Here is a 25,674-nt window from a genome sequence, read left to right as displayed (position 1 = left end):
TGCTGGTGGTGGTGCTGCTGGAGCTGGTTCTGCTGGTACTGCTGGTGCTGCTGCTCGTGCTGCTGCTGATCGTGCTGCTGGTGGTGCTGCTGCTGGCGCTGCTGGTGAAGCTGGTGCTGGTGGTGGTGCTGGTACTGCTGGTGCTGGTGCTGCTGCTGCTCCTGCTGCTGGTGGTGGTGCTGCTGATGCTACTGCTGGTGCTGCTGGCACTGGTGCTGCTGCTGGTGCTGCTGGTGCTGCTGCTGGTGGTGGTGCTGCTGCTGCGTTCATATTTCCAGCACTGCCCCACACTGAGGGATCAGATCCAGGCACTGCTGCTGCTCCCTCGGGACCAGCCCCACTTTGGTTGTTGCTGTCAGTGCCAGCACAAGCCGTGCCTGGAGCAGCAGGTGCAGACAGTGCCCCAAGGCCAGGGGCTGGAGGGGTCCCTGGGCTGGGGCTGGGAGGGAGCTGCCCCTTGTTCTCCCTGTGCCTCACGCAGAGCTGGGCCGGGCACAAGTGGGGCAGCAGAGCCAACAGGGAGCCTGCGAGTCTCTTCCAGCCGTGCCTGCTCAGAGTTTGGCCTTGGAGCTTCAGGTGGGCAAAGGCAGCTGCTCTGCTCCCTCTGCATGTCCCTGTGTTCAGCAGTGCTGCTCCATCAGTCTGAGCCCAGCAACGGGGAAAAGCCTCAGCCCTGCAGGGCCAGGAGCTGCTGGGCTCTGCCTGAGCAGCTCAGCCAGCGGGAAGGGAGCTGCTCCACACAGGAACCAGGAGCAAAGGACACTTCTTTTTCATAGCATGATTTCTGTTTTAAGGGGAAAAATGCGGAAAAATAAAAGAAAAAAAAAACTTCTATAAAATGTGAAAGATAAAAACAGAACCCAAGTGTACAGTGAAAAATCTTCTCTAACTTTGAATTAAGGTGTAATTGGTCTTTTGAAACATAAAACTCAGTTATTTAATTTGTAAATGTGCTGATGGCATGATGCATCTTACCGGCCTCAGGAACCTTTTTGAAAAAGTTGTTTGGGTTGGATTCCAATATTGTTATTTTAAATTGTGGTGAAATTGGAGTGAAGCAAGAAGAAACTGCTTTGTGCCTTGCCAGCTCCAAGCAGCACTGGGAATCTAAACTCTGTCAAACCCCAAATCCTTTAGAAGATGCCCTTCCTTCTCACCCTGTGAATGAGCTGCACATTCCCTTTCAAACATTCAGGGGTTTCTTAAAGATGCAAAGTCCCACTTACAGCTTTTTGCTCTGGTTTGGAAGTGCAGAGGGGCGATTCTTCATCCATCAGCTCCAGACTGCACTGCCTCAGGAACACAGCAGTGGCACTTCTAGAGGAGGAAGAAAGTGCAATTGCACAATTGCAGCCAAAAAGAAAGGAAGAGTGGGACACAGAAAACATCCTGTGCAGATGCAGGCATTCAGCTGGGACTGTGGAGAGTTTGTGTCCTTGCCAATTGGATGTGTGTCCCTAAGTGCAATCTCTTGGCCTGCAGGAGAGTCTCACTCACCTGCAAAAGCAGAAAGCTCAGGCGGTGTGCTGGGAACGGGCTCGTGTGATGCAAAGCTGTCAGAGCAATGGGAGGGCAGGGTGAGCCCAGCTATGCCTGGGGCTGAGCCCAGCAGAGCCCTGGCAGAGCCCAGAGCAGCCTCAGCATCCACAGAGCCCGGCTGCAAGGAGAGAAACCAGAAACTGCCCGTCAGCTGAAGGCTCCTGTCCCCTTGTCCCAGCCACCCGCGGTGCCCAGGCCATGCTGGCCGTGCTCAGAGCTGGGCCCAAAGCTGCCCATCACTGCTGCCTTTGGGAGCAGAGCAGGAGGGCAGGCCATGTGCCCAGCCTGCAGCCAGCCACGGCAGACCCAGCCCCTCAGCAGCTGTCCAGAGACAAAAAGCAGCTTGGCAGCCAACTGAAGAATTGCTTGCATCCACCCCAGCCAAGGGGGGAACCTTTGGTGCCTGGCCAGGCTGTGCCATGCCCAGATCTGGGAGCATCCCCTGGCTGTGGACTCACCTGCAAATTGGGCGTGGAGCGAGTCTTTGAAGAAGACATGCCAGAATTGAAATCCATCATCTTCAGCTGGCCAGCTGGAGGAAGAGATTGCCATCCTTGAGGTTGCCCTTGGTGTCTCCAGCAGCAGCCCCAGCTGGTAACAGCTTCTCCAGGGCCTCCTTCTCCTTGCCTAGGGGCCAGACCAGGCTGTCAGTGCTCTGCCCAGGGTCCCAGCCATCAGTGAAGCAGACAAGCAAAAGCAGGGGGAATGGTGGCCACCAGTGCTTGCCACACCAGGTGTCCAGCTCAGCTCCAGCCCAAGAGCTGTGTGTTCCCTTCTGATGACCCCTGCTCAGAGCTACAGGCACGACAAAAACAGCCTGGTTTGCTTTGCCACCGATTGCCAAGAAATGTGTGGAGCTGTTACCTGCCAGGCCCCTGGATCCAACTGTGCATGTGGATCTCTCCCATCTCCTAGGGCAGATGAACAGCCTGCATCCAAGGATCGCGCAAAAGGTCTTCTAAGGATGGCCTGTCCGAGGGTTGCATGGACAAACACCTCTTAATAATATCTTGGCATTCTGAAGAGAGAAACCAGGAATCACCAGTCAGTTGGAGAAGTTGCCGCCCCCTTCCAGTGCCCAGGCCATGCTGGGTGTGCCCAGAGCTGGGCCTCAACTTCCCCATGGATTCCCTGTTTGCAGGAGAGCAGGACATGTGCCACCTCCTCAGCAGCTGCCAGAGCAGGATGCTCACTAGCCCACAGCTGTCTCCCAAGCCTGGTGTTCCCCCTGTGCCCAGAGATGAGGATTCACCTTGGGAGAGCCATCGTGGGAACAAGATCCGCCCCCAGATGATCTGCTGGCCCCTCATGAATGGGTGCTTCCCTATGACCAGCTGGTAGAGCAGGAGGCCCAGGGACCAGATTGTTGCTGCCTGGCCATGGTAGCGTTGCTGGTGGATCCACTCTGGTGGGCTGTAGGACAGGGTTCCTGTGGAACACAGATGGAGCTCATCAGGGGGATGCTGCTGCTCCCAGAGCCTGGCCCCAGCATCCCTGGGCATGTGGGGGCTGCCCCAGCGGCACACGGGGTGACCCACTGCCCTCTTGCCAGCACCTGGCACTTGGCTACAAACCCAGGGTTGGAAAAGAAGCCACTGCTGCTGGAAGAGGGCAGCAGAAGCACTGGGGAGGCCCAACCATGGCAACCAAGTAAAAACCCACCCCATGGTATAGAAAACACACTCTCCTCCCTGCCTGCATGGCCTCCAAAAAATTGTTAATAGGCCAAGGCAAATGTGGGGAGCAGAGGAGTTCAAGCCCTTCCTCGCTGACTCACTAAACTCTCTGGGGCATGGGGTCAGACCCCCTGCCCTCTGCTACCCCCATGGGGGTTTTTGTCAGGCTGGCTGTCCCAGCCCCAGCCCAGGGCACAGTGGGTGCTGAAGGCTCTTGGCAGGGCTGGGAGCTGGCCCCCCTCACACCCCCATCCAAATCAATTTGCCTCAAGCATTGATCCCATCCTGGCAGCACCACGGGGAATCCCCGGTGCCACAGCCAGGCTGGGCCATGAGATGGCCAGGAGCATCCCCTGCGAGGGCTCACCTGCAAACTGGGTGTAGGCTGTGTCTTGCAGGAAGGCGCCACAGCCAAAGTCGATCAATTTCAGCTGCCCAGTGGCCAGGTCGAGCAGGATGTTCTCCGGTTTTATGTCCCTGTGCAGGACCCCGCAGCTGCTGCAGTGCTGCACGGCCTCCAGCACCTGGCGAAAGAGCCCCCGCGCCTCCTCCTCTGGCAGGAACCTCCGCTCCGCCAGCAAATGCGAGAGGTCCTGGCACCGCTGTGGACGCTCCAACACTAACACGAAGCTGTCGGGGAGCACAAACCACTCCAGCAGCTGAATGACTGCAGCACAGCCAGAGGACACCCTGTCCAGCAGCACAATCTCCATGGGAGCACGGGTGCCGTCGGGCTGCGGGAGGAGCACGGTGCTGTCAGTGGGGCTGAGGCCGGGCCAGGGCCCTGGGACCCCTCAGCCAGCCCGGGATGCTCTGCACACCTCGCTCACCCCACGCCCGCTCTCCCCGCAGGGCTCTCGGCAGCTCCCACCCCGCCGGGCCCCGGCTCATCCCTGCCCGGCACGCCCCGGCTTCTGCCGCTGGCCCCGCACACTCACCAGCTCGCCCCAGAGCCGGACGCGATCCCGCGGCACACATTTGATGGCCACCTGCGAGCAAGGAGCAGAAGAGGCTTGAGCTCGCTGCCCGCCCCGCCGCGCCCCCGCCATCTCCTCCGCCCCCTCCTCCTCCTCCTCCTCTGCCCACCGCTCACCGGGGCGCCGTCCGAGAGTCGCGTGGCCGCGAAGACGCTGCCGAAGCCGCCGCGCCCCAGCAGCGGGCCCAGCTCGTAGCGCTGCTGCAGGGCCTCCTGCGCCTTCCCTGGGGGCGAGTCGCGGCCATCAGCGCTCGGCCCGGGGACAGGAACGGCCCCCGAGCGCTCCCCGAGCTCCCCGGGCCGGGCATCCGCAGGCGTTCCCTCATTGGAACGCGGCAGCGGCGGCTCGGGGCCAGCGGCCGCGCTGCTGAGCGGCGGAGCTCGGGCCGGGGAAGCCGCAGCGGAGGCGGCGGCAGCGGCCGCGCCGCCTGTGTCCTCCGCGGGCCCCGGGAGGAGCCGGGGCCGGGGCCGGGGCCGGGGCCGGGACCGGGGCCGGGGGTAGGGCTGAGGTCGGGACCGGAGCTGGGGTCGCGACCGGAGCCTGCGTCGGGGCTGGGGCCGGGATCGGGCAAGGCGGAGCCAAAGGGCAGCGATTCCGCCCCAGCCCCAGGCAATGATGCCCGCCCAGCAGCGCCAGCGCCAGCACAGCCAGAACCCAGCGGAGGCGAGACCACGGCGGGACGGCCGGGGCCGGGGCCGGGGCCGGGGCCGGGGCCGGGGCCGGGGCCGGGGCCGGGGCCGGGGCAACCCCGCCAGGGCCCGTGGGCGGGTCCGGGGGCGGGCCGGGGGCATGGCCCGGGCGGGTACGGGGAGAGGGAACCTGGAAGAGGGGGGGACGCAGGAAAAGGGAGACCCGGAGGGAATGTGGGTCCATGGGAAAGGGAGAGACGGAAAAGTGATAAATTGGCTGCTTTCGCTGCTTCCACTGCTGCTGCTGCCGCCGCTGCTGCTGCTGCCGCTGCTGCCGCCGCTGCTGCTGCTGCCGCTGCTGCCGCCGCTGCAACTGAAGCACCGGGACCGTTTGTCCCCGTGTCCGTTTGTCCGTTGCCCGCTCGGCCCCGGCCCGAGCCCCGCACTCCCCGGGCAGCCCCTGAGCCTTGCCAAACACGGGAACTTTGCCGTGTTGAGCCAAGAGCCAGAGTCTTGACTCCTGCACAGGGGCACAGGAATGCCCTTGGCTGCTGCTGTGCCTTGTCCCTGCTGAGGGTCAGGCACCGTCTGAGCACATTCCCTGAATGCAGAATTTGTACCCGACCCAAGCGCTGCACTTGTGTCTCCAGCATTGCTTTCCAAGGAAAACAGGGCAAGGCAAACTGGGTATAGCTCATGCTGTTTTACAGTGTCTAAAACTTGCCAAATCTCAGATCTTAGAGGTGAGATCCATTTGGAATGAATGGGATGGAGAAAGTGCAAGATGGAAAAGGGGAACATAAAAATAAATAGAGAAAAATAGAGAAAAACATATTGGTTGTTTCTTTTGATTTGATTTTCATTTCATAAGAAAGTTGTTTCAATTTTCCCAGAATCTTCTCCACAGTCCCGTCTGTTCTTTCCAAAAACCTGTCCTGGAGAACAAGGCTCAGCTCCTGTCACAAGATGTGCCCCCAGCTGCAGCTTCTCTTGGCTTCCCACACTGTGAGTGACTGCAGCACAACTCTTGCAGCAAAGCAGAACAAATACTTGAAGCACTTGAAACTTGTTCTTTCTTTTCCTTGTGCACTGGGGAGTTGTGCCATTGGTAAGGTTTTCACTGTTACTCTTCTACCCAAAGAAAACATGATGAGGTACCGGGAATTGTTAGGGAATACAAGCCTGGATGAATGTGGAGAAAGAATCTCCAGGGTGTGCAGCCAGCAGTGGAGAGCTGATCATTCCAAATCCCCCATGGACATCTGGAAAGTGATCTGGAACATGAAGATGGGCTGACAGAGAGAGTTTGTTTCTGTGTTCAGTTTAGATGATTCTACATCTCTTGCACTGGGAGAAATCAAGAGCACAATCAGTTGATGATAAGCATCAGAACATGATAAGCTGGACCTCTCTGGATGACAGAAAGAATGTGAAAAGGAGAAAAGCAGGGAATGACTTGGTGAACTTTGTATATAAGAAGGTACATTTTTTCCTAATAATTTCCAATTCATTCCCTTTGTTTTATCCTTTTAAAAAGGCCAATTGCATCTCAGATTCCCCATGAAATGGGAACCCTGAGCTTGTGGAACTGCCTGAAAGGTGCCCTGTTCCTTTTTCTTCTGCTGCTCGGTAGAAACAGTGAAGTGAGTTGGGGAGTTCTGGGTTTTTTTTCTCCTAGTCGATTTTTTCATTTTATTTGCCACTGTAAAGGCAATTTCTGTGATGGCCTCTGTCAGTTGATTCTATTTCAGCAGCAGCAGCAGCAACAGGGCTGTGTTTGAGCACTGCAAATGTGACCTGTGTGGCTTTAATTCTCTTTGATTTTGTGCTCAGGGCCTTGAGAGCATTTGGAGATCTACTACTCATGAGGCCTTTTTAACAAGCAGTCCGAGTTCCCTGTCAGAAAAGCACAGTGGGTCGCACTGATTGAAAGAGGCAATTGCAGCTGTACTGCTAAAATTCAAGTGGCAAGCAGAAGAGGGGTAAGATCAGCTGGGATCTCCAATTGCCAAGGCCAAGGCACCAACAGCCTCCTGCTGTCACCTCAGGGTGAGTAAAACAGTGCTGAAAACAGCGCTGGAACCCGATCCTTTCTTCCTCTGAGGGCTGGCTGAGGGCAGCAGAGGCGGGCCTGAGGAATCAGGGCTGTTTGTGGGGGATTGTTGCTGTAGTCCAGAATTGCCCTGGCAAAAGGCCTGGCAAGCCGAGGCAGGAGCAGGTGGGAAGGGCCGGCGCTGCCGCTGCTCGTGGCCGGGAGCCCCGGCCGGGCTGGGCCTGCGCCCGCTGCGCTGCGGCTGCTGCTGCTGCCAGAGCCGGGCGGGACTCGGGGACAGGGAATGGACACGGGGGGACAGCAAAGGCCTTGGGGGCTGCAGGGATGTTGGTGCTCGGGCCAGCGCCAGCACAGAGCTTCAGCCTGCAATGAACCCCGAGGGAAACGCTGGGGAAAGGCTCCATTCAGCCTTTGTTTACTCGTCGCTATGAAGGGACCGAAATAAAAGGAGAAAGAGCAGGGCCCGGCCCCTTCTCCTTTGGGAGGAGCCCCGCGCCTGGAGCTGAGAGGGGCCGTGAGGAAAAATGAGGGGCCATGAAGGGCTTTGAGAGGCCATGAGGGACCATGAGAGGCCATGAGAGGTTTTATGGGGCCCTGAGAAGTTCTATGGGGCCATGAGGGGCTGTGAGGGGCCATGAGGAGCCTCAGCCCTGGCAGGAGGGGGTCCCACCATGTCCCCAGGGCAGGGCCGCCGTGAGGGGCCGCGAGTGCAGACGTGGCAGCAGAGCGGGCTTGGGGCACCTCTGGGAGGGGATGAGACCCTTCCCCAGCTCCAAACCACACCAAACCCCGCATTAACAGGATTTTCCGTCTTTAGAATCCACTGGCAACTTGGAGTTGAGTGTCCAGTTTAATTCTGGTGGGAAAAACAAGGGAATTTTCCCAGTGTGTGACATCCAGCCATTGTTATTTATGTCTAAGATTTAAAAGTCTTGACAATGAAAAGTAATACTAATAAATAATAATAACAACAACAAGAACAAGAAATAAAGCCCCGAATCCCAACAATTAGCTCAGAAACATATTTTTGTTTGTAGTAATAGAGTAGTACTAAAGAAATAAATGAAAGGGATTTAATTTGTAATTCAGACAAAAGATGTTTCATCTTTTTCCAAGGTTCTGGTCCCCTTCCTCCAGGGTCATTTCCTTTACTCAGCCACTTTCTAATAGCTAGAAGGGAGTTAAGGCCATTGGAAAAGACAACAGCTCCTGTTTCCAAGATTAGCAGCCACCACTCCAGGGACCCTGAATTGCCGCCAGGCGTGTGTGTGCACTTGAAGGGTGAGCGGGTGTTGGGGACAGAGATCTCAAACTCCTTCTAAGGCTGTGAGAAACCCACAAGTGGCAAAGTATCATTGTGGGTCAGCTCCTGCTGAAATTCCATTCCCCCACACCCTCCAAATGGGCAGGCAGGGCTGGGCTCTGGCAGGGCTCAGTTTTGAGTGCCTTGTGCTCCCTGGCAAGGAAGTGATCCTATGAACTCTGGTATTGATGGATTGTGGTATGGCTGCTGAAAGAGGAGGGGGAATCTCAGGAGACAGGAACGTCTCTTGTTCTCCCTTCTCCCTGCAGAACCCCCTCTCCAAAGAGAAATGCCTGTGCCGGGTTTCCATGAGACCCCTTCCCTCAGGCCAGTGTCTGAGCCACTGTGTGGTCTGCAGGAGCCAAAGCCAGAGGAGTCCCAATATCAGTCACCCCACAGTCCCCACACAGCAGGAGAAAGCACTGCTTGCAGTGGGGCTGCTGATCTGTGACCTGTCCTGGTTCCATCCACCCTACTCCTCTCAGCCACATGCACCAGAAGGATCCCAGGAAAGCCACAGTGCTGTACCAGATGTCAGGAGCACTCCCTGCTGTGGCCTCAGGGATGCTGGGTGACCTCGTGGATGAGGATCTGTGGCTGGTGATGGAATGTGTGGATGGAGGCCCTTGTCAGGAGGTTGTTGGACGCACGCATGGGGCTGAAGGAGAGATGGCAGTTGTTAGTCGGGAGGGCAGGGACCCCGCTTGTGAGTCCATTGCCTTGGACACCCTCGCCACAAGATGTCCAAGAAGTCACACAAGACTTCTTTTCCCCAAGTTCCAGCTTTATGTACAGTTACAGCAGAGAATGTTGCTTGTTTCTAGAACAAAGATCCCAGATGGAACAAGCCTTGCTGGTTATAGTCAGAAGCATCAGTGACCAAAAGTTGTATTTCCTTTGGTTTGGTCACATCTTTGTTCGTTCTCAGTGTTCAGGCTGGGCTGTGGGGTGTCCTCATTTGCTGCATTTTCTGAGTTCCTCTTGGATCCTTTGAGCAATAGGTTGTGCCCTCTGAGGATCCTTTGTGCTCCTTGGTGACCCAGGAGAACCTTGCAGGCAATTTTTGGGGGAGCTGCTGCTATGATGTCACAGGAACGTTGTTGTGTCCTTGTGGTGTTCCCATTGCTGTGGGGCACAGAGGCCTCAGTGTCAGAGTGGCTCTGGGCACCTGCTCATTGCCTGAGGATCCTCCTGCCTGAGGCATTCTCAGCAGCCAGCCCTGCCCCTGATGGGTGTCCTTCTGTCCTTGCAGGGGGACAGACAGTCTGCAGACATGTGCAGCACAGCCAAAATGATCCAGCAAGCGCTTGCTGCAGTTTGCACTCTGGACTCTGGGGCTTCTTATGGGTATTTTTTAACCCACTGGGCCCCTAAGTCGAGGATTTCCCCAGGTGCACCATGTGTGCCTTTGGGATTGCTCTGGGCCTTTTGTTCTTTCACTGGAACGAAGGTGATTTTGAATGAAAATTGCCATTAAGATGCCATTTATTTGGGAGAGCTCCTCCCAACAACTTCTTAAAAAAGGGGTTGTTTGTAGCCAGCAGGGTGTGCACAGCATTTGGAATGGAGCCTGGGGGGGTTCTGTTCCCCGAGAGTCTGTGGCAGCAGATCCTGGCACTCCCTCTGTTTGCTCACCCAGCCAAAAACTGGACACAGCCTTATATTTTGTGCTGTTCTTTTGCTTGCTGTGTGATCCAAAAGGACTATGACTCCAGGAGGGAAGTTGTGAAAGTAAAATGCTCTCTCTTGGCATTAACTTGTTGTGTGGGATTTTCCAGCAGAGGCAGCTTTTTCTCCTAACAGCATCTGGTTCAGGTGAAGGTCCCCTCACACATGGATACTGGGAAGCTCCTTCTTCAGTGGGCAGGAAAAAAACCTTTGGTGTTCAGAGATCCCAGCTGTTCCCTTTCAACACCAGTATGAGTCCAGTAAGCTCCAGTATGATCCTTGTCACATGGCAGCACTCCTAGGATGGTCCCATTTGCCTCTGACTAGATCAACCCAGTCAGTCCCAGGATGATGCCGTTGGTTCCCAGCACGCTTCCAGTTGCTCCCAGTCACCCCCAGTATGGGGGATGATGTGCATGGCATGTTCCCAGTCATTCTCAGATACTCCCAGTATGAGTCCAGTCACTCCCAGTATGATCCAAAACTGGATTGCTGGGAGGCTTCATGGAATCCTGGAGACCATTGTGACACTCTAGGGCCCCATGGAACCATGGTGACACCAGCTTGGCTGGGAGTGTTGATGTGCTGCAGGGTAGGAGGGCTCTGCACAGGCAGCTGGACAGGCTGGATCCAGGGCCCAAACCCAACAAGGTGAGGTTTAACAAGTCCAAGTGTCGGGTGGTGCACTTTGGCCCCAACAACCCCTGCAGTGCTACAGGCTGGGGACAGAGTGTCTGGACAGCAGCCAGGCAGAAAGGGACCTGGGGCACTGATGGACAGCAGGCTGGGCATATGGATGCTAAATCTGAGCCAGAGTGCCTGTAGTTATTGCAGGCCACATAGCTCTCAGGCCTGACTGAAGCCTAACCTGGGAAATTCATGAGAAGGAATTAAAACAATTCTCAGAGATACTAAAACAGCCTTGCAGGTGTTGTTTTGCAACCTGTTGTTTCTCCTTGCAAGAGACAGTCAAGGGGGGCGGAGTGCCCCTGACCAATGATGGTGGTGTAGTACTTTGTTAACCAATAAGAGTTTCCTTTCTGTACTTTTCCACGTTTCTGTCTATAAGACAGGGCTGAAGCAATAAACTAGGAATTCTCGTGTCGTGACTCCCATGAGAGTCCATGGTCGTTCCTTTCTAGCTGTTCCCAATCGGAACAACATGGGCATGAGCCAGCAGTGTGCCCAGGTGGCCAAGAAGGCCAATGGCTCCTGGCCTGGATCAGGAACAGTGTGGCCAGCAGGAGCAGGGCAGGGATTCCTCCCCTCTACTCTGCACTGGTTGGGCAGCAACTCGAGTGCTGTGTCCAGTTCTGGGCCCCCAATTTAGGAAGGTCATGGATGGGCTGGAGCGTGTCCAGAGAAGGGACAAGGCTGGTGAGGGGTCTGGAGCACACAAGTCCTGTAAGTGATAGTAAAAGGTCTCAAAATGTTAGAAAATTTGGGGACTTATAAAGTTAGTTAGGTTTGGAAAGGCCTTGGAAAAGTTGGCGCTGGGAAATGTTAGGCCTTGTACTTGGTAAAAATCAGGTCAAAATTACACGTGTGTAATCAGTAGATGATCATGATACAATTGTTAGATGTGATTAGCTGTAATTATTGTTTAAAGAACGTGAGGAACAATGTTAGGGGGCTGGAGCGGATCAGGAGCAATCCATGCTTGGGTAAAAACAATGCATACAATAGAACAATGTAAGTTTAATAATTAATATGTGAGTTATATAATGCTAGACTATGAAAATATCTTCAACTCAAAACCAAGATGGGAGAGATTTGGGTATGTGTACCCCTGACACCCAGATCACTTAATAAAGCACCCGCATATAATCATCTGTGATTATGTGTGTTCCTGAACGCTAACAATTTAATCAGATTTTACTGGAATTTTCGGAGATATTTGTGGAATTTTGTGTAATAATTGTGGAATTTTGTGGGATTTTTGTGGAATTTTGTGGGATATTGAGGAGACTTGAAAAATTCTGAGGGATTTTTCTTCGATTTTGTGGAAATCTGTGAAGATTTTGTCGGATGTTTCTGGAATATTGTATGGTTCTGAAAAGATTTAGAAATTTTGTTGGGATGTTTGTGGAATTTTGTGGGATTTTTCTGGAATTTTCTGGGATGTTTCTGGAATTTTGAGGAATTTTGACTAGACATGAAGAATTTTGAGGTATTTTTCTTAGATTGTGTGGAAATTTGTGGAGATTTTGTGGGATGTTTCTGGAATTTGGTGGAGTTTTGTGAAAATGTAAAGAATTTCGTGGGATGTTTCTGGAATGTTGTGCGATTTTTTTGAAATGTTGTGGAATGTTCTGGAATTTGGTGAGATTTTGAGAAGACTTGAAGAATTTTGAGGGATTTTTCTATAATGTGTGGAAATTGGAAAAGTTTTTGTGGGATGTTTCTGGAATTTGGTGGGGTTTTGAGAAGATTTAAGGAGTTTGTTGGGATGTTCATTGAATTTTGTGGGATTTTTCTGGAATTTTAAAGGACTTCGAAGAGACATGAAGAATTTTGAGGTATTTTTCTTAGATTGTGTGGTAATTTGTAAAGATTTTGTGGGATATTTCTGGAATTTGGTAGGGTTTTGAGAAGACTTAGGGAGTTTGTTGGAATGTTTGTGGAATTTTGTGGGATTTTTCTGGAATTTGGTGGAGTGTTTGTGGAATTTTGTGGAAATTGGAAAAGTTTTTGTGGGATGTTTGTGGAATTTGGTAGGGTTTTGAGAAGATTTAGGGAGTTTGCTGGGATGTTTCTGGAATTTTGTGGGATTATGACTAGACTTGAAGAATTTTGAAAGATTTTTCTTCGATTCTGTGCAAATTGGGGGATATTTTGCAAGATGTTTCTGGAATTTGGTAGACTTTGAAGAGACATGAAGCATTTTAAAGTATTTTTCTTAGATTGTGTGGCAATTTGTGGAGATTTTGAGGGATGTTTCTGGAATTTGTTAGGGTTTTGAGAAGACTTAAGGAGTTTGTTGGAATGTTTGTGGAATTTTGTGGGATGTTTCTGGAATTTTGAAGGACATTGAGGATATATGAAGCATTTTGAAGTATTTTTCTTAGATTGTGTGGTAATTTGTGGAGATTTTGTGGGATGTTTCTAGAATTTGAAAGACTGAGGAAACATGAAGAATTTTGAGGGTTTTTCTTAGTATGTGTGGAAATTTGAGAAGATTTTGTGGGATATTTCTGGAATTTGGTGGGGTTTTGAGAAAATTTTTCTTGAATTTGGTGGAATGTTTGTGGAATTTTGTGGAAATTTTTGTAGAATTTGTGGGATGTTTCTGGAATTTGGTAGGGTTTTGAGAAGACTTAGGGAGTTTGTTGGGATGTTTGTGGAATTTTGGTGGATGTTTCTGGAATTTTGAAGGATTTTGAGGAGACATGAAGAATTTTGAGGTATTTTTCTTAGATTGTGTGGAAATTTGTGGAGATTTTGTGGGATGTTTCTGGAATTTGTTAGACATTGTAGAGACATGAAGCATTTTGAGGTATTTTTCTTAGATTGTGTGGTAATTTGTAAAGATTTTGTGGGATGTTTCTGGAATTTGGTGGAGTTTTGTGAAAATGTAAAGAATTTTGTGGGAGGTTTCTGGAATGTTGTGCGATTTCTTTGAAATGTTGTGGAATGTTCTGGAATTTGGTGAGATTTTGAGAAGACTTGAAGAATTTTCAGGTATTTTTCTTAGATTGTGTGGTAATTTGTAAAGATTTTGTGGGATATTTCTGGAATTTGGTAGCGTTTTGAGAAGACTTAGGGAGTTTGTTGGGATGTTTGTGGAATTTTTTGGGATGTTTGTGGAATTTTGTGGGATTTTGACAGACTTGAAGAATTTTGAAAGATTTTTTTTAGATCGCTTGCAAATTGGAGGAGATTTTGTGGGATGTTTCTGGAATTTGGTAGACTGAAGAGACGTGAAGCATTTTGAGGTATTTTTCTTAGCTTGTGTGCAACATGGAGGAGGTTTTGTGCAAAGTTTCTGGAATTTGGTAGGGTTTTGAGAAGATTTAGAGAGTTTGTTGGGATGTATGTGGAATTTTGTGTGATTTTTCTGGAATTTGGTGGGATGTTTGTGGAATTTTTGGAAATAGGAAGAGTTTTTGTGGCATGTTTCTAAAATTTGGAAGGGTTTTGAGAAGATTTAGGGAATTGTGTGGGAAGTTTGTGGAATTTCGAAAGACTTTGAGGGGACATGAAGAATTTTGAGGTATTTTTCTTAGATTGTGTGGAAAATTGTGGAGATTTTGTGGGATGTTTCTGGAATTTGGTGGAGTTTTGCAAAAATGTAAAGAATTTAGTGGGAGGTTTCTGGAATGTTGTGCGATTTCTTTCAAATGTTGTGGAATGTTCTGGAATTTGGTGAGATTTTGAGGAGATGTGAAGAATTTTGAGGGAATTTTCTAGGATGTGTGGAAATTTGTAAAGATTTTGTGGGAAGTTTCTGGAATTTGGTAGCGTTTTGAGAAGATTTAGGGAGTTTGATGGGATGTATGTGGAATTTTGTGTGATTTTTCTGGAATTGTGTGGGATGTTTCTGGAATTTTGTGGGATTTTGACTAGACTTGAAGAATTTTGAAAGATTTTTCTTAGATTGTGTGCAAATTGGTGGAGGTTTAGTGGGAAGTTTCTGCAATTTGGTAGGGTTTTGTGAAATTGTAAAGAATTTTGTATGAGGTTTCTGGAAGGTTGTGCAATTTTTTTGGAATGTTGTGGAATGTTCTGGAATTTGGTAAGATTTTAAAGAGACTTGAAGTATTTTGAGGGATTTTTCTAGGATGAATGGAAATTGGAAAAGTTTTTGTGGGATTTTTCTGGAATGTGGTAGGGTTTTGAGAAGATTTAGGGAGTTTGTTGGTATGTTTGTGGAATTATGTGTGATGTTTCTGGAATTCTGTGGGATTTTTGTGGAATTTTGTGGGATGTTTCTGCAATTTTAAGGACTGAAAAGATATGATGCAATTGAGGTATTTTTCTTAGATTGTGTGCAAATTGGTGGAGGTTTAGTGGGAAGTTTCTGGAATTTGGTAGTGTTTTGAGAAGATTTAGGGAGTTTGTTTGGATGTTTGTGGAATTCCCTTGAATGTTTTTGGAATTTGGTGGGATGTTTGTGGAATTTTGTGGGATGTTTCTGGAATTTTGACGGACTTTGCGGAGACATGAAGAATTTTGAGGTATTTTTCTTAGATTGTGTGGAAATTTGTGGAGATTTTGTGGGATGTTTCTGGAATTTGGTGGAGTTTTGTGAAAATGTAAAGAATTTTGTGGGAGGTTTCTGGAATGTTGTGCGATTCTTTTGAAATGTTGTGGAATGTTCTGGAATTTGGTGAGATTTTGAGGAGACTTGAAGAATTTTGAGGGATTTTTCTAGGATGTGTCGAAATTTGTAAAGATTTTGTGGGATGTTTCTGGAATTTGAGGGAGTTTCGCAAAAATGTAAAGGATTTTGTGGGATATTTCTGGAATTGGGTGGGGTTTTGAGAAGACATGAAGAATTTTAAGGTATTTTTCTTATATTGTGTGGTAATTTGTAAAGTTTTTGTGGGATATTTCTGGAATTTGGTAGGGTTTTGAGAAGACTTAGGGAGTTTGTTGGGATGTTTGTGGAATTTTGTGGGATTTTTCTGGAATTTTGTGGAATGTTTGTGGAATTTTGTGGAAATTGGAAAAGTTTTTGTGGGATGTTTGTGGAATTTGGTACGGTTTTGAGAAGATTTAAGGAGTTTGTTGGGATGTTTGTGGAATTTTGTGGGATGTTTCTGGACATTTGAAGGATTTTGAGAAGATTTAGGGAGTTTATTGGGATGTTTGTGGAATTTTGTGGGATGTTTCTGGAATTTGGTAGGGTTTTGAGAAGATTTTTCTGGAATTTTGTGGGATGTTTGTGGAATTTTGTGGAAATTGGAAGAGTTTTTGTGGGATGTTTCTGGAATTTGGTGGAGTTTTGCGAAAATGTAAAGAATTTTGGGGGAGGTTTCTGGAATGTTGTGCGATTTCTTTGAAATGTTGTGAAATGTTCTGGAATTTGGTGAGATTTTGAGAAGACTTGAAGAATTTTGAGGTATTTTTCTTAGATTGTGTGGTAATTTGTCAAGATTTTGTGGGATATTTCTGGAATTTGGTAGCGTTTTGAGAAGACTTAGGGAGTTTGTTGGGATGTTTGTGGAATTTTTTGGGATGTTTCTGGAATTTTGTGGGATTTTTGTGGAATTTGGTGGGATGTTTCTGGAATTTTGAGGGATTTTGTCTAGACTTGAAGAATTTTGAAAGAGTTTTCATAGATTGTGTGGTAATTTGTGGAGATTTTGTAGGATGTTTCTGGAATTTGAAAGACTTTGAGGAGTCCTGAAGAATTTTGAGGGTTTTTTTTTAGATTGTGTGGAAATTTGTCAAGATATTGGGGGATATTTCTGGAATTTGGTAGGGTTTTGAGAAGATTTTTCTGTAATTTTGTGGGATGTTTGTGGAATTTTGTGGAAATTGGAAAAGATTTTGTGGGATGTTTCTGGAATTTGGAAGGGTTTTGAGAAGATTTAGGGAATTGTGTGGGATGTTTGTGGAATTTCGAAAGACTTTGAGGAGACATGAAGAATTTTGAGGTATTTTTCTTAGATTGTGTGGAAATTTGTGGAGATTTTGTGGGATGTTTCTGGAATTTGAAAGATTTTGAGGAGTCATGAAGAATTTTTAGGGGTTTTTTTATATTGTGAGGAAATTTGTCAAGATTTTGTGGGATATTTCTGGAATTTGGTAGGGTTTTGAGAAGATTTTTCTGGAATTTTGTGGGATGTTTGTAGAATTTTGTGGAAATTTTTGTGGGAAGTTTCTGGAATTTGGTGGGGTTTTGAAAAGATTTAAGGAATTGTGTGGGATGTTTCTGGAATTTGGTAGACTTTGAGGAGACATGAAGGTTTTTGAAGTATTTTCATAGATTGTGTGGTAATATGTGGAGACTTCTGTGGGATGTTTCCGAAATTTGCTAAGGTTTTGAGAAGATTTAGTGAGTTTTTTGGGATGTTTCTGGAATTCTGTGGGATGTTTTTGGAATTTGTTGAAATTTTTGTGGAATTCCGTGGGATGTGTCTGGAATTTGGAAGGGATTTGAGAAGATTTTTCTGGAATTTTTTGGGATGTTTGTGGAATTTTGTGAAAATTGGAAGAGTTTTTGTGGGATATTTCTGGAATTTGGTAGGGTTTTGAGAAGATTTAGGGAATTGTATGGGATGTTTTTGGAATTTCGAAAGACTTTGAGGAGGTATGAAGAATTTTGAGGTATTTTTCTTAGATTGTGTGGAAATTTGTGGAGATTTTGTGGGATGTTTCTGGAATTTGGTGGAGTTTTGCGAAAATGTAAAGAATTTTGTGGGAGGTTTCTGGAATGTTGTGCGATTTCTTTGAAATGTTGTGGAATGTTCTGGAATTTGGTGAGATTTTGAGGAGATGTGAAGAATTTTGAGGGAATTTTCTAGGATGTGTGGAAATTTGTAAAGATTTTGTGGGAAGTTTCTGGAATTTGGTGGAGTTTTGAGAAGATTTTTCCAGAATTTTGTGAGATGTTTCTGGAATTTGGTAGGGCTTTGAGAAGGTTTAAGGAGTTTGTTGGGATGTTTGTGGAATTGTGTGGGATGTTTGTGGAATTTGTAAGACTTTGAGGAGACATGAAGAATTTTGAGGTATTTTTCTTAGATTGTGTGGAAATTGGAAAAGTTTTTGTGGGATGTTTCTGGAATTTGGTAGGGTTTTGAGAAGACTTAGGGAGTTTGTTGGGATGTTTCAGGATTTTTGAGGGATTTTGACTAGAATTGAAGAATTTTGAGTTTTCTTTGATTGTGTGCAAATTTGTGGAGATTTTGTGGGATGTTTCGGTAATTTGAAAGACTTTGAGGAGACATGAAGAATTTTGAGGGGTTTTTTTAGATTGTGTGGAAATTTGTCAAGATTTTGTGGGATATTTCTGGAATTTGGTAGAGTTTTGAAAAGATTTTTCTGGATATTTGTGGGATGTTTGCGGAATTTTTGGAAATTGGAAAAGTTTTTGTGGGATGTTACTGGAATTTGGTAGGGCTTTGAGAAGATTTAGGGAATTGTGTGGGATGTTTGTGGAATTTCGAAAGACGTTGAGGAGACATGAGGGATTTTGAGGTATTTTTCTTAGATTGTGTGGAAATTTGTGGAGATTTTGTGGGATGTTTCTGGAATTTGGTGGAGTTTTGCGAAAATGTAAAGAATTTAGTGGGAGGTTTCTGGAATGTTGTGCGATTTTTTTGAAATGTTGTGGAATGTTCTGGAATTTGGTGAGATTTTGAGGAGACTTGATGAATTTTGAGTGATTTTTCTAGGATGTGCGGAAATTTGTAAGCTTTTTGTGGGAAGTTTCTGGAATTTGGTGGGGTTTTGACAAGATTTTTCTAGAATTTTGTGAGATGTTACTGAAATTTGGTGTTGTTTTGAGAAGGTTTAAGGAGTGTGTTGGGATGTTCGTGGAATATTGTGGGATATTTCTGTAATTTTGAAGGACTTTGAGGAGACATGAAGAATTTTGAATATTTTTTCTTAGATTGCGTGCAAATTGGAGGAGATTTTGTGGGAAATTTCTGGAATTTGTTAGACTTTGAAGAGACATGAAGGATTTTGAGGTATTTTTCTTAGATTGTGTGGAAATTAGTGGAGTTTTTGTGGGATGTTTCTGGAATTTGGTGGAGTTTTGCGAAAATGTAAAGAATTTTTTGGGAGGTTTCTGCTGGAATGTTGTGCGATTTTTTTTGAATGTTGTGGAATGTTCTGGAATTAGGTGAGATTTTGAGGAGACTTGAAGAATTTTGAGGGATTATTCTAGGATGTGTGGAAATTTGTAAAGTTTTTGTGGGATGTTTCTGGAATTTAGTGGGGTTTTGAGAAGATTTAGGGAGTTTGTTGGGATGTTTCTGGAATTTTGTGGGATTTTGACTAGACTTGAATCATTTTGAAAGATTTTTCATAGTTTCTGTTCAAATTTGTGGAGATTTTGTGGAATGTTTCTGGAATATGAAAGACTTTGAAGAGATGTCGTGGTTTTAAACGAATAACTGAGAAAATTACTTATTTCTTGCTGTGAGATATGTACTAGAACAAGAGCAAAACAGGCCTAAAACTTAAAAGGAAAAAGGAAAGTTTATTGACAAACTACAATAATAAGAACACCAAAATAAACTTCCAGAAAACCTTTTCATCCCCTATCTACTCACTATTTCCTTGTTCACATGACAACAGAGACAAAAACTTTGGAACTTTGATGGTTAAAACAGTCCCAATTCTTGCTACAGTCTTTTCACCAGTCTTTGTAGAGAAACAGACGTTTCTTCCTGTTACTTTATGGAGTTTCTCAGAAGAAAACTATTTTTGTTATAGTTTCCCATTGCCCTAATGTTAGCTGCCCAGAGCTGCTATTATTCGAGCCCACTCCTCCCATTTTCACATCACTCTGAGGTTTGTATGGGCCATGAGTCTAGGGGTAGCATTTTTAAGGGTAAGTTATTCAAAGGCAAAAAGTCTTCTTCATCTGTTCTGTGAGCTTCACTAGAAAACAGTTTTCTCATTGCCTCTCAAGGCTTCAAATCTCCCAGCACTTCACTATACCATAATTACTCTACTTTTTACTCAAATTTACACTTTGAACACTTTATTCCTCTCTAGATTCTGTATCATGAATTAAAGGAGTTCTTTTCAGAACTGTCCATCTCCAGAGTTTTAACAGAAAGATATTTCAGCTTAATTAAAGCATCTTCTTAATTCTCTACCTTTTCTGAAGCTTCTTTTCTTTCCTGTCAGTGGTAGTTTATAAAGTCTCTTTTCATGTTGATCACTCTCTCTCTCTCTGTCTGGATAAAAAGATTAATCCGCAAGTCTCATCTGGGTAATGAAAGAGTTAAAATCTTGCCCAGGCTTTTTGTAGGTGGTTCGGAGATCTCTGCCGAACAGGAGCTGGAGCTGTCTGTGATGGAAAGCTCCTCATGGCTGCTCTGGACAGTGTAGTCGCCGCTCCAGCCCGCTGCAAGTCCAGGGCCTCTCTCTTTCTTCACTCGGCATTTTCCAGTGAATTTAGTTACAGCAAAACCTGCAGCTGAGCCAGAGATCGGTTCGGCCCGGCCCGGGCCCGAGGAAAACCTTCCGCAGGCCCCCCGCCATCTGCCGGCCGGGACACGCGGCTGGCCCCGGCCCCGGCCCCGCCCGGCCGCATGGCCTGGGCAGGGAACGGGAGGCCTGGAGCTCTGCCACCCTTCACAGCCAGGAAACAAAGAGAACCAAGAGAGCTCTGGTTTTACACTTTAAGGTAGGGTTCACAAGTTGATCCCACTTTTCAATGGCGTAAACTGCTGTCAATTCTCAGCAATGATCGATAATTGGTCAGGAGAAAAGACTCCAGGCAGTTCCCAGCAACTCCAACTCCCTTAAAGGTAAAGTTAACTCCATGACAATATGATTATATTCTGTTTTAATTAAAGGTTTCAAGCTAGGACAGCAGTGCTGCCCACAATTTTTCATCAGTTAGTTCTTTTTGAGGCTAAATGTGATTAATGAGAGGGGTTTCCCTCTCCACTGTTTCTTTGGTGAGTAAGCATTCTTTGAATTTTTAACCCATTCCTCTCTTCGGGCCACTGGCAAGAGATGGGTCTCATTCCTTTCTTCATCTAATTGTTTCTGCAAAATTTCAACTAGGTTTTGAAAGGAGATGTCATGGTTTTAAACCAGTAACTAAAAAATTACTTATTTCTTGCTGTGAGATATGGATTAGAACAAGGGCAAAACAGGCTTAAAACTTAAAAAGGGATAAAGAAAGTTTATTAACAAAACTACAAGAATAAGAACACCAGAATAAACTTCCAGAAAACTCTTCTATCTCTCACTACTTGACCATTTCTTTGCATACATGACACCATAGAGACAAAAAAAATTTTGAACTTTGGTGGTTAAAAACAGTCCCAATTCTTGTTACAGTCTTTTCATCAGTCTTTGTAGAGAAACAGAAGTCTCTTTCTGATAACCTATGGAGTTTCTCACAAGAAAACAATTTCTGTTACAGTTCTCTGTTGCTCTGATGCCAGCTGCCCGGAAATCTGTCATCAGTTCTTCTCCTCTCATTTCACATCACTCTGAGGTGTGTATGGGCCATGAGTGTAGGGATGTCATTTTAAGGATGAGTCATTCAAAGGCAAAAGTCTTCTTCATCTGTCTCTGTGAGCTTTCCTAGAAAACAGTTTTCTCATTGCCCCAAGGCTTCAAAATCTTCGCTTTACTCAGTTCCAGCAACTCACTGTATCACAATTACTCTCTCTTTTGCTCAAAAATCCACACTTTGAACACTCCAAGCTTCCCAATACTCTGTCATGAATTAAAGGAGTCTTTTTAAGCTACTATTGTCCATCTCCATAGCTTTAACAGAAAGGTATTTCAGCTTGTAAAGCATCTCCTTATTCTCTCTTCCCCATTTAAAACTTAACTCTTTTCCTCACTGTTTTTAGTGGTTTTATGATGTCTTCTTCATGTTGATTGTCTCTCTCTTTCTCTGTCTTTCTGGGAAAAAGGAGTAATCTGTACGTTTTATTCAGGTAGTAAAAGAATTAAAAGCTTTAGAAAAGCTGCAAGAGTTCATGGTGTCAGGTTTCAGTCCAGCAGCAGAAACTGAAAACTAAACCAGGTTGGCCGGCTCTGCTTTCTTTTCCTCCGCGCCCCCCCCGCCCCCGTCCCCCCCCCTTCGTCCTCTGCGGCCTTGTCCGGCTTGGGGGGGGAGGGGGCAGGGGAGAAGGAGGAGGCCACGACAGAGCCTTGTTACCTTTTCAGAAGCCAGAAACAAAAGAGCGGACCAGAGTGCTCTGACTTTACATATTAGGGCGGTGTTCACAGTTTGAATTCACTTTTTAATGGTCAAAACTGCTGTCAATTGTTCTTAAAAATGACTGATAATTGGTCAGGAGGAAAGTCTCCCATCAGCCACCAGCACCTTCAACTTCCTTAGCTCCTAAAATCACTATAAAGGTAAAGCCACCCCATGACATCAATTAAAGACAGGAATGGCAGCGTGGTGGGGAAAAAGGGTTTCTAGAAGTTCTATTCTGCATTCTTAACCTTGTAGTTTGGTTAATAAACTTACTCATTCCTTTAAGTTTTAAGCTTCTTTTGCCCTTCTCATCATCCACATCTCACAGCAAGAAATGAGTAAGTTTTACAGTGATTTTCTAACTAATGCTTTAAAACCACGACAGGCGTAACAGAGAGTGGAACACTGGGGCTGTGCCTGCTGTGGTGTCACAGAAAGGAGAACACTGGGGCTGTCCCTGCTGTCGTGTCACAGAGAGGGGGAAATTGGGACAGTCACAGCAGTGGTGTCACAAAGAGGAGGACATGGTAGCTATCACTGCTGTGGTGTCACAGAGAGGAGAACACTGGGGCTGTCCCCGCTGTGGTGTCACAGAGAGGGGAACACTGGGGCTGTCACTTGTGCTAGTGTGTGTTAGATTGACATTTATGAAAAAAAGAGAAGCAGCTAAGGAAGTTAAGGTTGCTGGAAACTGATTGGAGTTTTTTGTCCTGGCCAATACCTGGCCATTTCTGGAATTGACAGTATTTTTGCCCATTGAAAAGTGACATGAAGCTGTGAACACCACCCTTTCAATTTTAAGCCTGGGAATTTCTCTTTCTCTTTGCTTTCTGGCTTTTGAAGAGGTAACAGGGCTCTGGTTCAGCCTCCGCCGCTCCACGTCAGACAAGGCCGCGGCGGGGAGCGGGGCTGGCTGGAGTTCTGCGGTTCCTGGTGCTGGATGGCGACTGTGAAGTGACAGGAGCCCTTTCCCAGAGGGGCTGAAGCCCTTGCAGGGCTCGCTGCGCCTTGTGCAGCGGGGCTGCCGGGTCAGGCCACTTCCTGGCTCGGCTGCAGTTTCTGACGCTGCTGGCTTTCAGCAGAGACTGCCGAGGAAGGGGAGGGAAAGCTCTTGAGCTGCGGCGTGCTGAGACAGTGGCCACACTCCTCCAGAGCAGCTACCAAAAATCTTCCCTGGCAAACGGCTCCAGCCGCTGCCTCGGCAGAGATCAAGGCCTGGGCAAGAGTTTAACCCTTTCACTAGGCAGATGAGACTTGCAGATTAATCCTTTTTCCAGAGAGAGGGGAAGAGAGAGGGATCACCATGGAAAGAGACAGCATCAAGGATGAAAGGCAGCAAGGGAAGGAATTAACCCTCAGATGGAAAGACAATAAGGAGATGCCTGAATAAGCTGAAGTTTTCTTTTGTTCAAGCTATGGAGAGGGACAATAATGTCCTGAAAAAACTCCTTTCATTCCTGAAAGAGTATTTTGGGGGGAATGGAGTATTTCAAAGTGTAGATCTGAGCAAAAGTAATTCATTGATAAAGCTGAGTCAAGGGTGAAGTGGTTGTAATCCTAGGAGATGCTGGAAGAGAAAAGGAGAAGTGAGAGTTGTTGAAGATTTGTGGCTCTTAAGAGACAAAGCAAAAATTTCTGTTTCCAGAGATGGTCACAGAGACAAACGAAGAGAACTTTTGCCTTGGAAGATCTCATCCTTCAAAGGACACCCCTTGAATCATGGCCCAAGAACACAGCTCAGAGTGGTGTGAAATGGGAGGAAAGGACTGATGGCAGAGTTTTCTGGGCCACTGGCATCAGAGCAATAGGAAGCCACGAGAAAATGGTTTTCTTATGAAAAACTCCATAGATTGACAAAAAAGAACTTCTTTTTCTCGACAAAGACTGCTGAAAAGACTATAGCAAAGTTTGGACTGTTTTAACCACCAGGGTTTGGTTTTTTTCCTCTATGTTGTCAATTAAAGACAGGAATGGGAGCATGGTGGGGAAAAAGGGTTTCTGGAAGTTTTATTCTGCTTTCTTAACCTTGTAGTTTGGTTAATAAACTTACTCATTCCTTTAAGTTTTAAGCTTCTTTTGCCCTTCTCATCATCCACATCTCACAGCAAGAAATGAGTAAGTTTTACAGTGATTTTCTAACTAATGCTTTAAAACCACGACAGGCGTAACAGAGAGTGGAACACTGGGGCTGTGCTTGCTGTGGTGTCACAGAAAGGAGAACACTGGGGCTGTCCCTGCTGTGCTGTCACAGAGAGGAGAACACTGGGGCTGTCCCTGCTGTGGTGTCACAGAGAGGAGAACACTGGGGCTGTCCCTGCTGTGCTGTCACAGAGAGGTGGAAACTGGGACATTCACAGCGGTTGTGTCACAGTGTCATGGGGTGGTTTTACCTTTATGGTAGTTTTGAGAGCTAAGGAAGTTGAAGGTGCTGGTGGCTGATGGCAGTCTTTCCTCCAGACCAATTATCAGTCATTTCTAACAATTGACAGCAGTTTTGACCATTAAAACGTAGAGTCACGCTGTGAACACCTCCTTAAGATGTAAAGTCAGAGCACTCTTGTCCTCTTTTGTTTCTGGCTTCTGAAAAGGTAACAAGGCTCTGTCGTGGCCTCCTCCTCTCCCCCCCCGCCCTCCAGGCCAGACAAGGCCACAGAGGACGAAGGCAGGGGCGGAGGAAAAGAAAGCAGAGCCGGCCAACCTGGTTTAGTTTTCAGTTTCTGCTGCTGGACTGAAACCTGACACCATGAACTCTTGCAGCTTTTCTAAAGCTTTTAATTCTTTTACTACCTGAATAAAATGTACAGATTACTCCTTTTTCCCAGAAAGACAGAGAAAGAGAGAGACAATCAACATGAAGAAGACATCATAAAACCACTAAAAACAGTGAGGAAAAGAGTTAAGTTTTAAATGGGGAAGAGAGAATAAGGAGATGCTTTACAAGCTGAAATACCTTTCTGTTAAAGCTATGGAGATGGACAATAATAGCTTAAAAAGACTCCTTTAATTCATGACAGAGTATATTGGGAGGAATGGAGTGTTCAAAGTGTGGATTTTTGAGCAAAAGAGAGAGTAATTGTGATACAGTGAGTTGCTGGAACTGGAATAAAAATTGTAAAATAAACCCAAAACTTACTTTCCTTTGAGATCTCACCAACAGACAGAAGACTCTGCATCGTTGGATGGCGGAGTGGACTTCGACATTGGTAGCTATAATCCCCTTACTCTCTTTCTTTGTGCTTTGCTTTCTCCTCTTTTCCCTCTATCGCATATTAGTGCTGATGAGCACTCAGTAAAGTGTGTTCTGCTGTTTGAGTCCCTGGTTTGCTGATAATCTTTTGTACTCTACAATCAAATAAAAGAGCCACATCACGAATCCCACCTTGCGGATCATGACATAAATTGGCATCATGGACAGGATTCTGAGAGACAGAAGTGGTTGCAGGTTGTTGTGCAGTCTGTATCAGGGGAAGGACGTTTCGCTTCAGCCGCCCCTAGCCTGCCATGCTGCTGAGCAGTGTTTAGAAAGCAAGGGAGGCGACTCGAATTTCTCACAAACTGCACATGCCCAGGTGAAAAGCACCCCTACACTCATTTGAGGGCTCTGTCTTCAGAATTTCACAAGGGATCTTCGAGTGCAAAAGGTGGGACTGATATTTTTTTCTATTTTGACTGCTTGGTGTAGCAGAGAGACCAGCAGATATTTTAAACTGAAAGAGTCACAAGCAGATTTGGTCTCTTCACCCATTCAGGGAAGCAAAGGGAAACATAGCATGGGCTGCGTAGTGTAACTAAGTTTTACTTTACTCCCTGTAGTGGTATTGGTCCCTTCACACACAAAGATGAATGAAAACTCTGAAAACTCTAGTGCAAAAGATAAAGCTGCATTTTGTTTTGTTAGCAAAACATAATGCTAGGCCCTCTCCAGCTGGGGAAGAATGGGCTCAAAATAATTGGTTCAAGCTGGAAAATGTA

At 46.7% G+C, this 25,674-nt stretch overlaps 1 protein-coding gene across 1 annotated transcript; it reads right to left on the bottom strand.

The window, feature by feature from the left end:
* Positions 1-2,403: 2,403 nt before the first annotated feature.
* Positions 2,404-25,108, bottom strand: LOC147646872 (serine/threonine-protein kinase pim-1-like). Its single transcript, XM_086872714.1, has 8 exons — positions 25,082-25,108; positions 7,026-7,061; positions 5,045-5,179; positions 4,309-4,593; positions 4,154-4,204; positions 3,583-3,949; positions 2,792-2,968; positions 2,404-2,557 (listed from the first exon to the last, which is right to left on the bottom strand). Exons 1-8 carry the CDS (start codon positions 25,106-25,108, stop codon positions 2,451-2,453), a joined length of 1,185 nt encoding a protein of 394 aa, XP_086728840.1. The 3' UTR covers positions 2,404-2,450.
* Positions 25,109-25,674: the final 566 nt, after the last annotated feature.

This window comes from Cyanistes caeruleus, unplaced genomic scaffold, assembly GCF_971803275.1.
Source record: "Cyanistes caeruleus unplaced genomic scaffold, bCyaCae1.hap1.1 HAP1_SCAFFOLD_76, whole genome shotgun sequence".
Taxonomy (NCBI): Eukaryota; Metazoa; Chordata; class Aves; order Passeriformes; family Paridae; genus Cyanistes; species Cyanistes caeruleus.
This window is presented reverse-complemented; position numbering and strand designations above follow the sequence as displayed.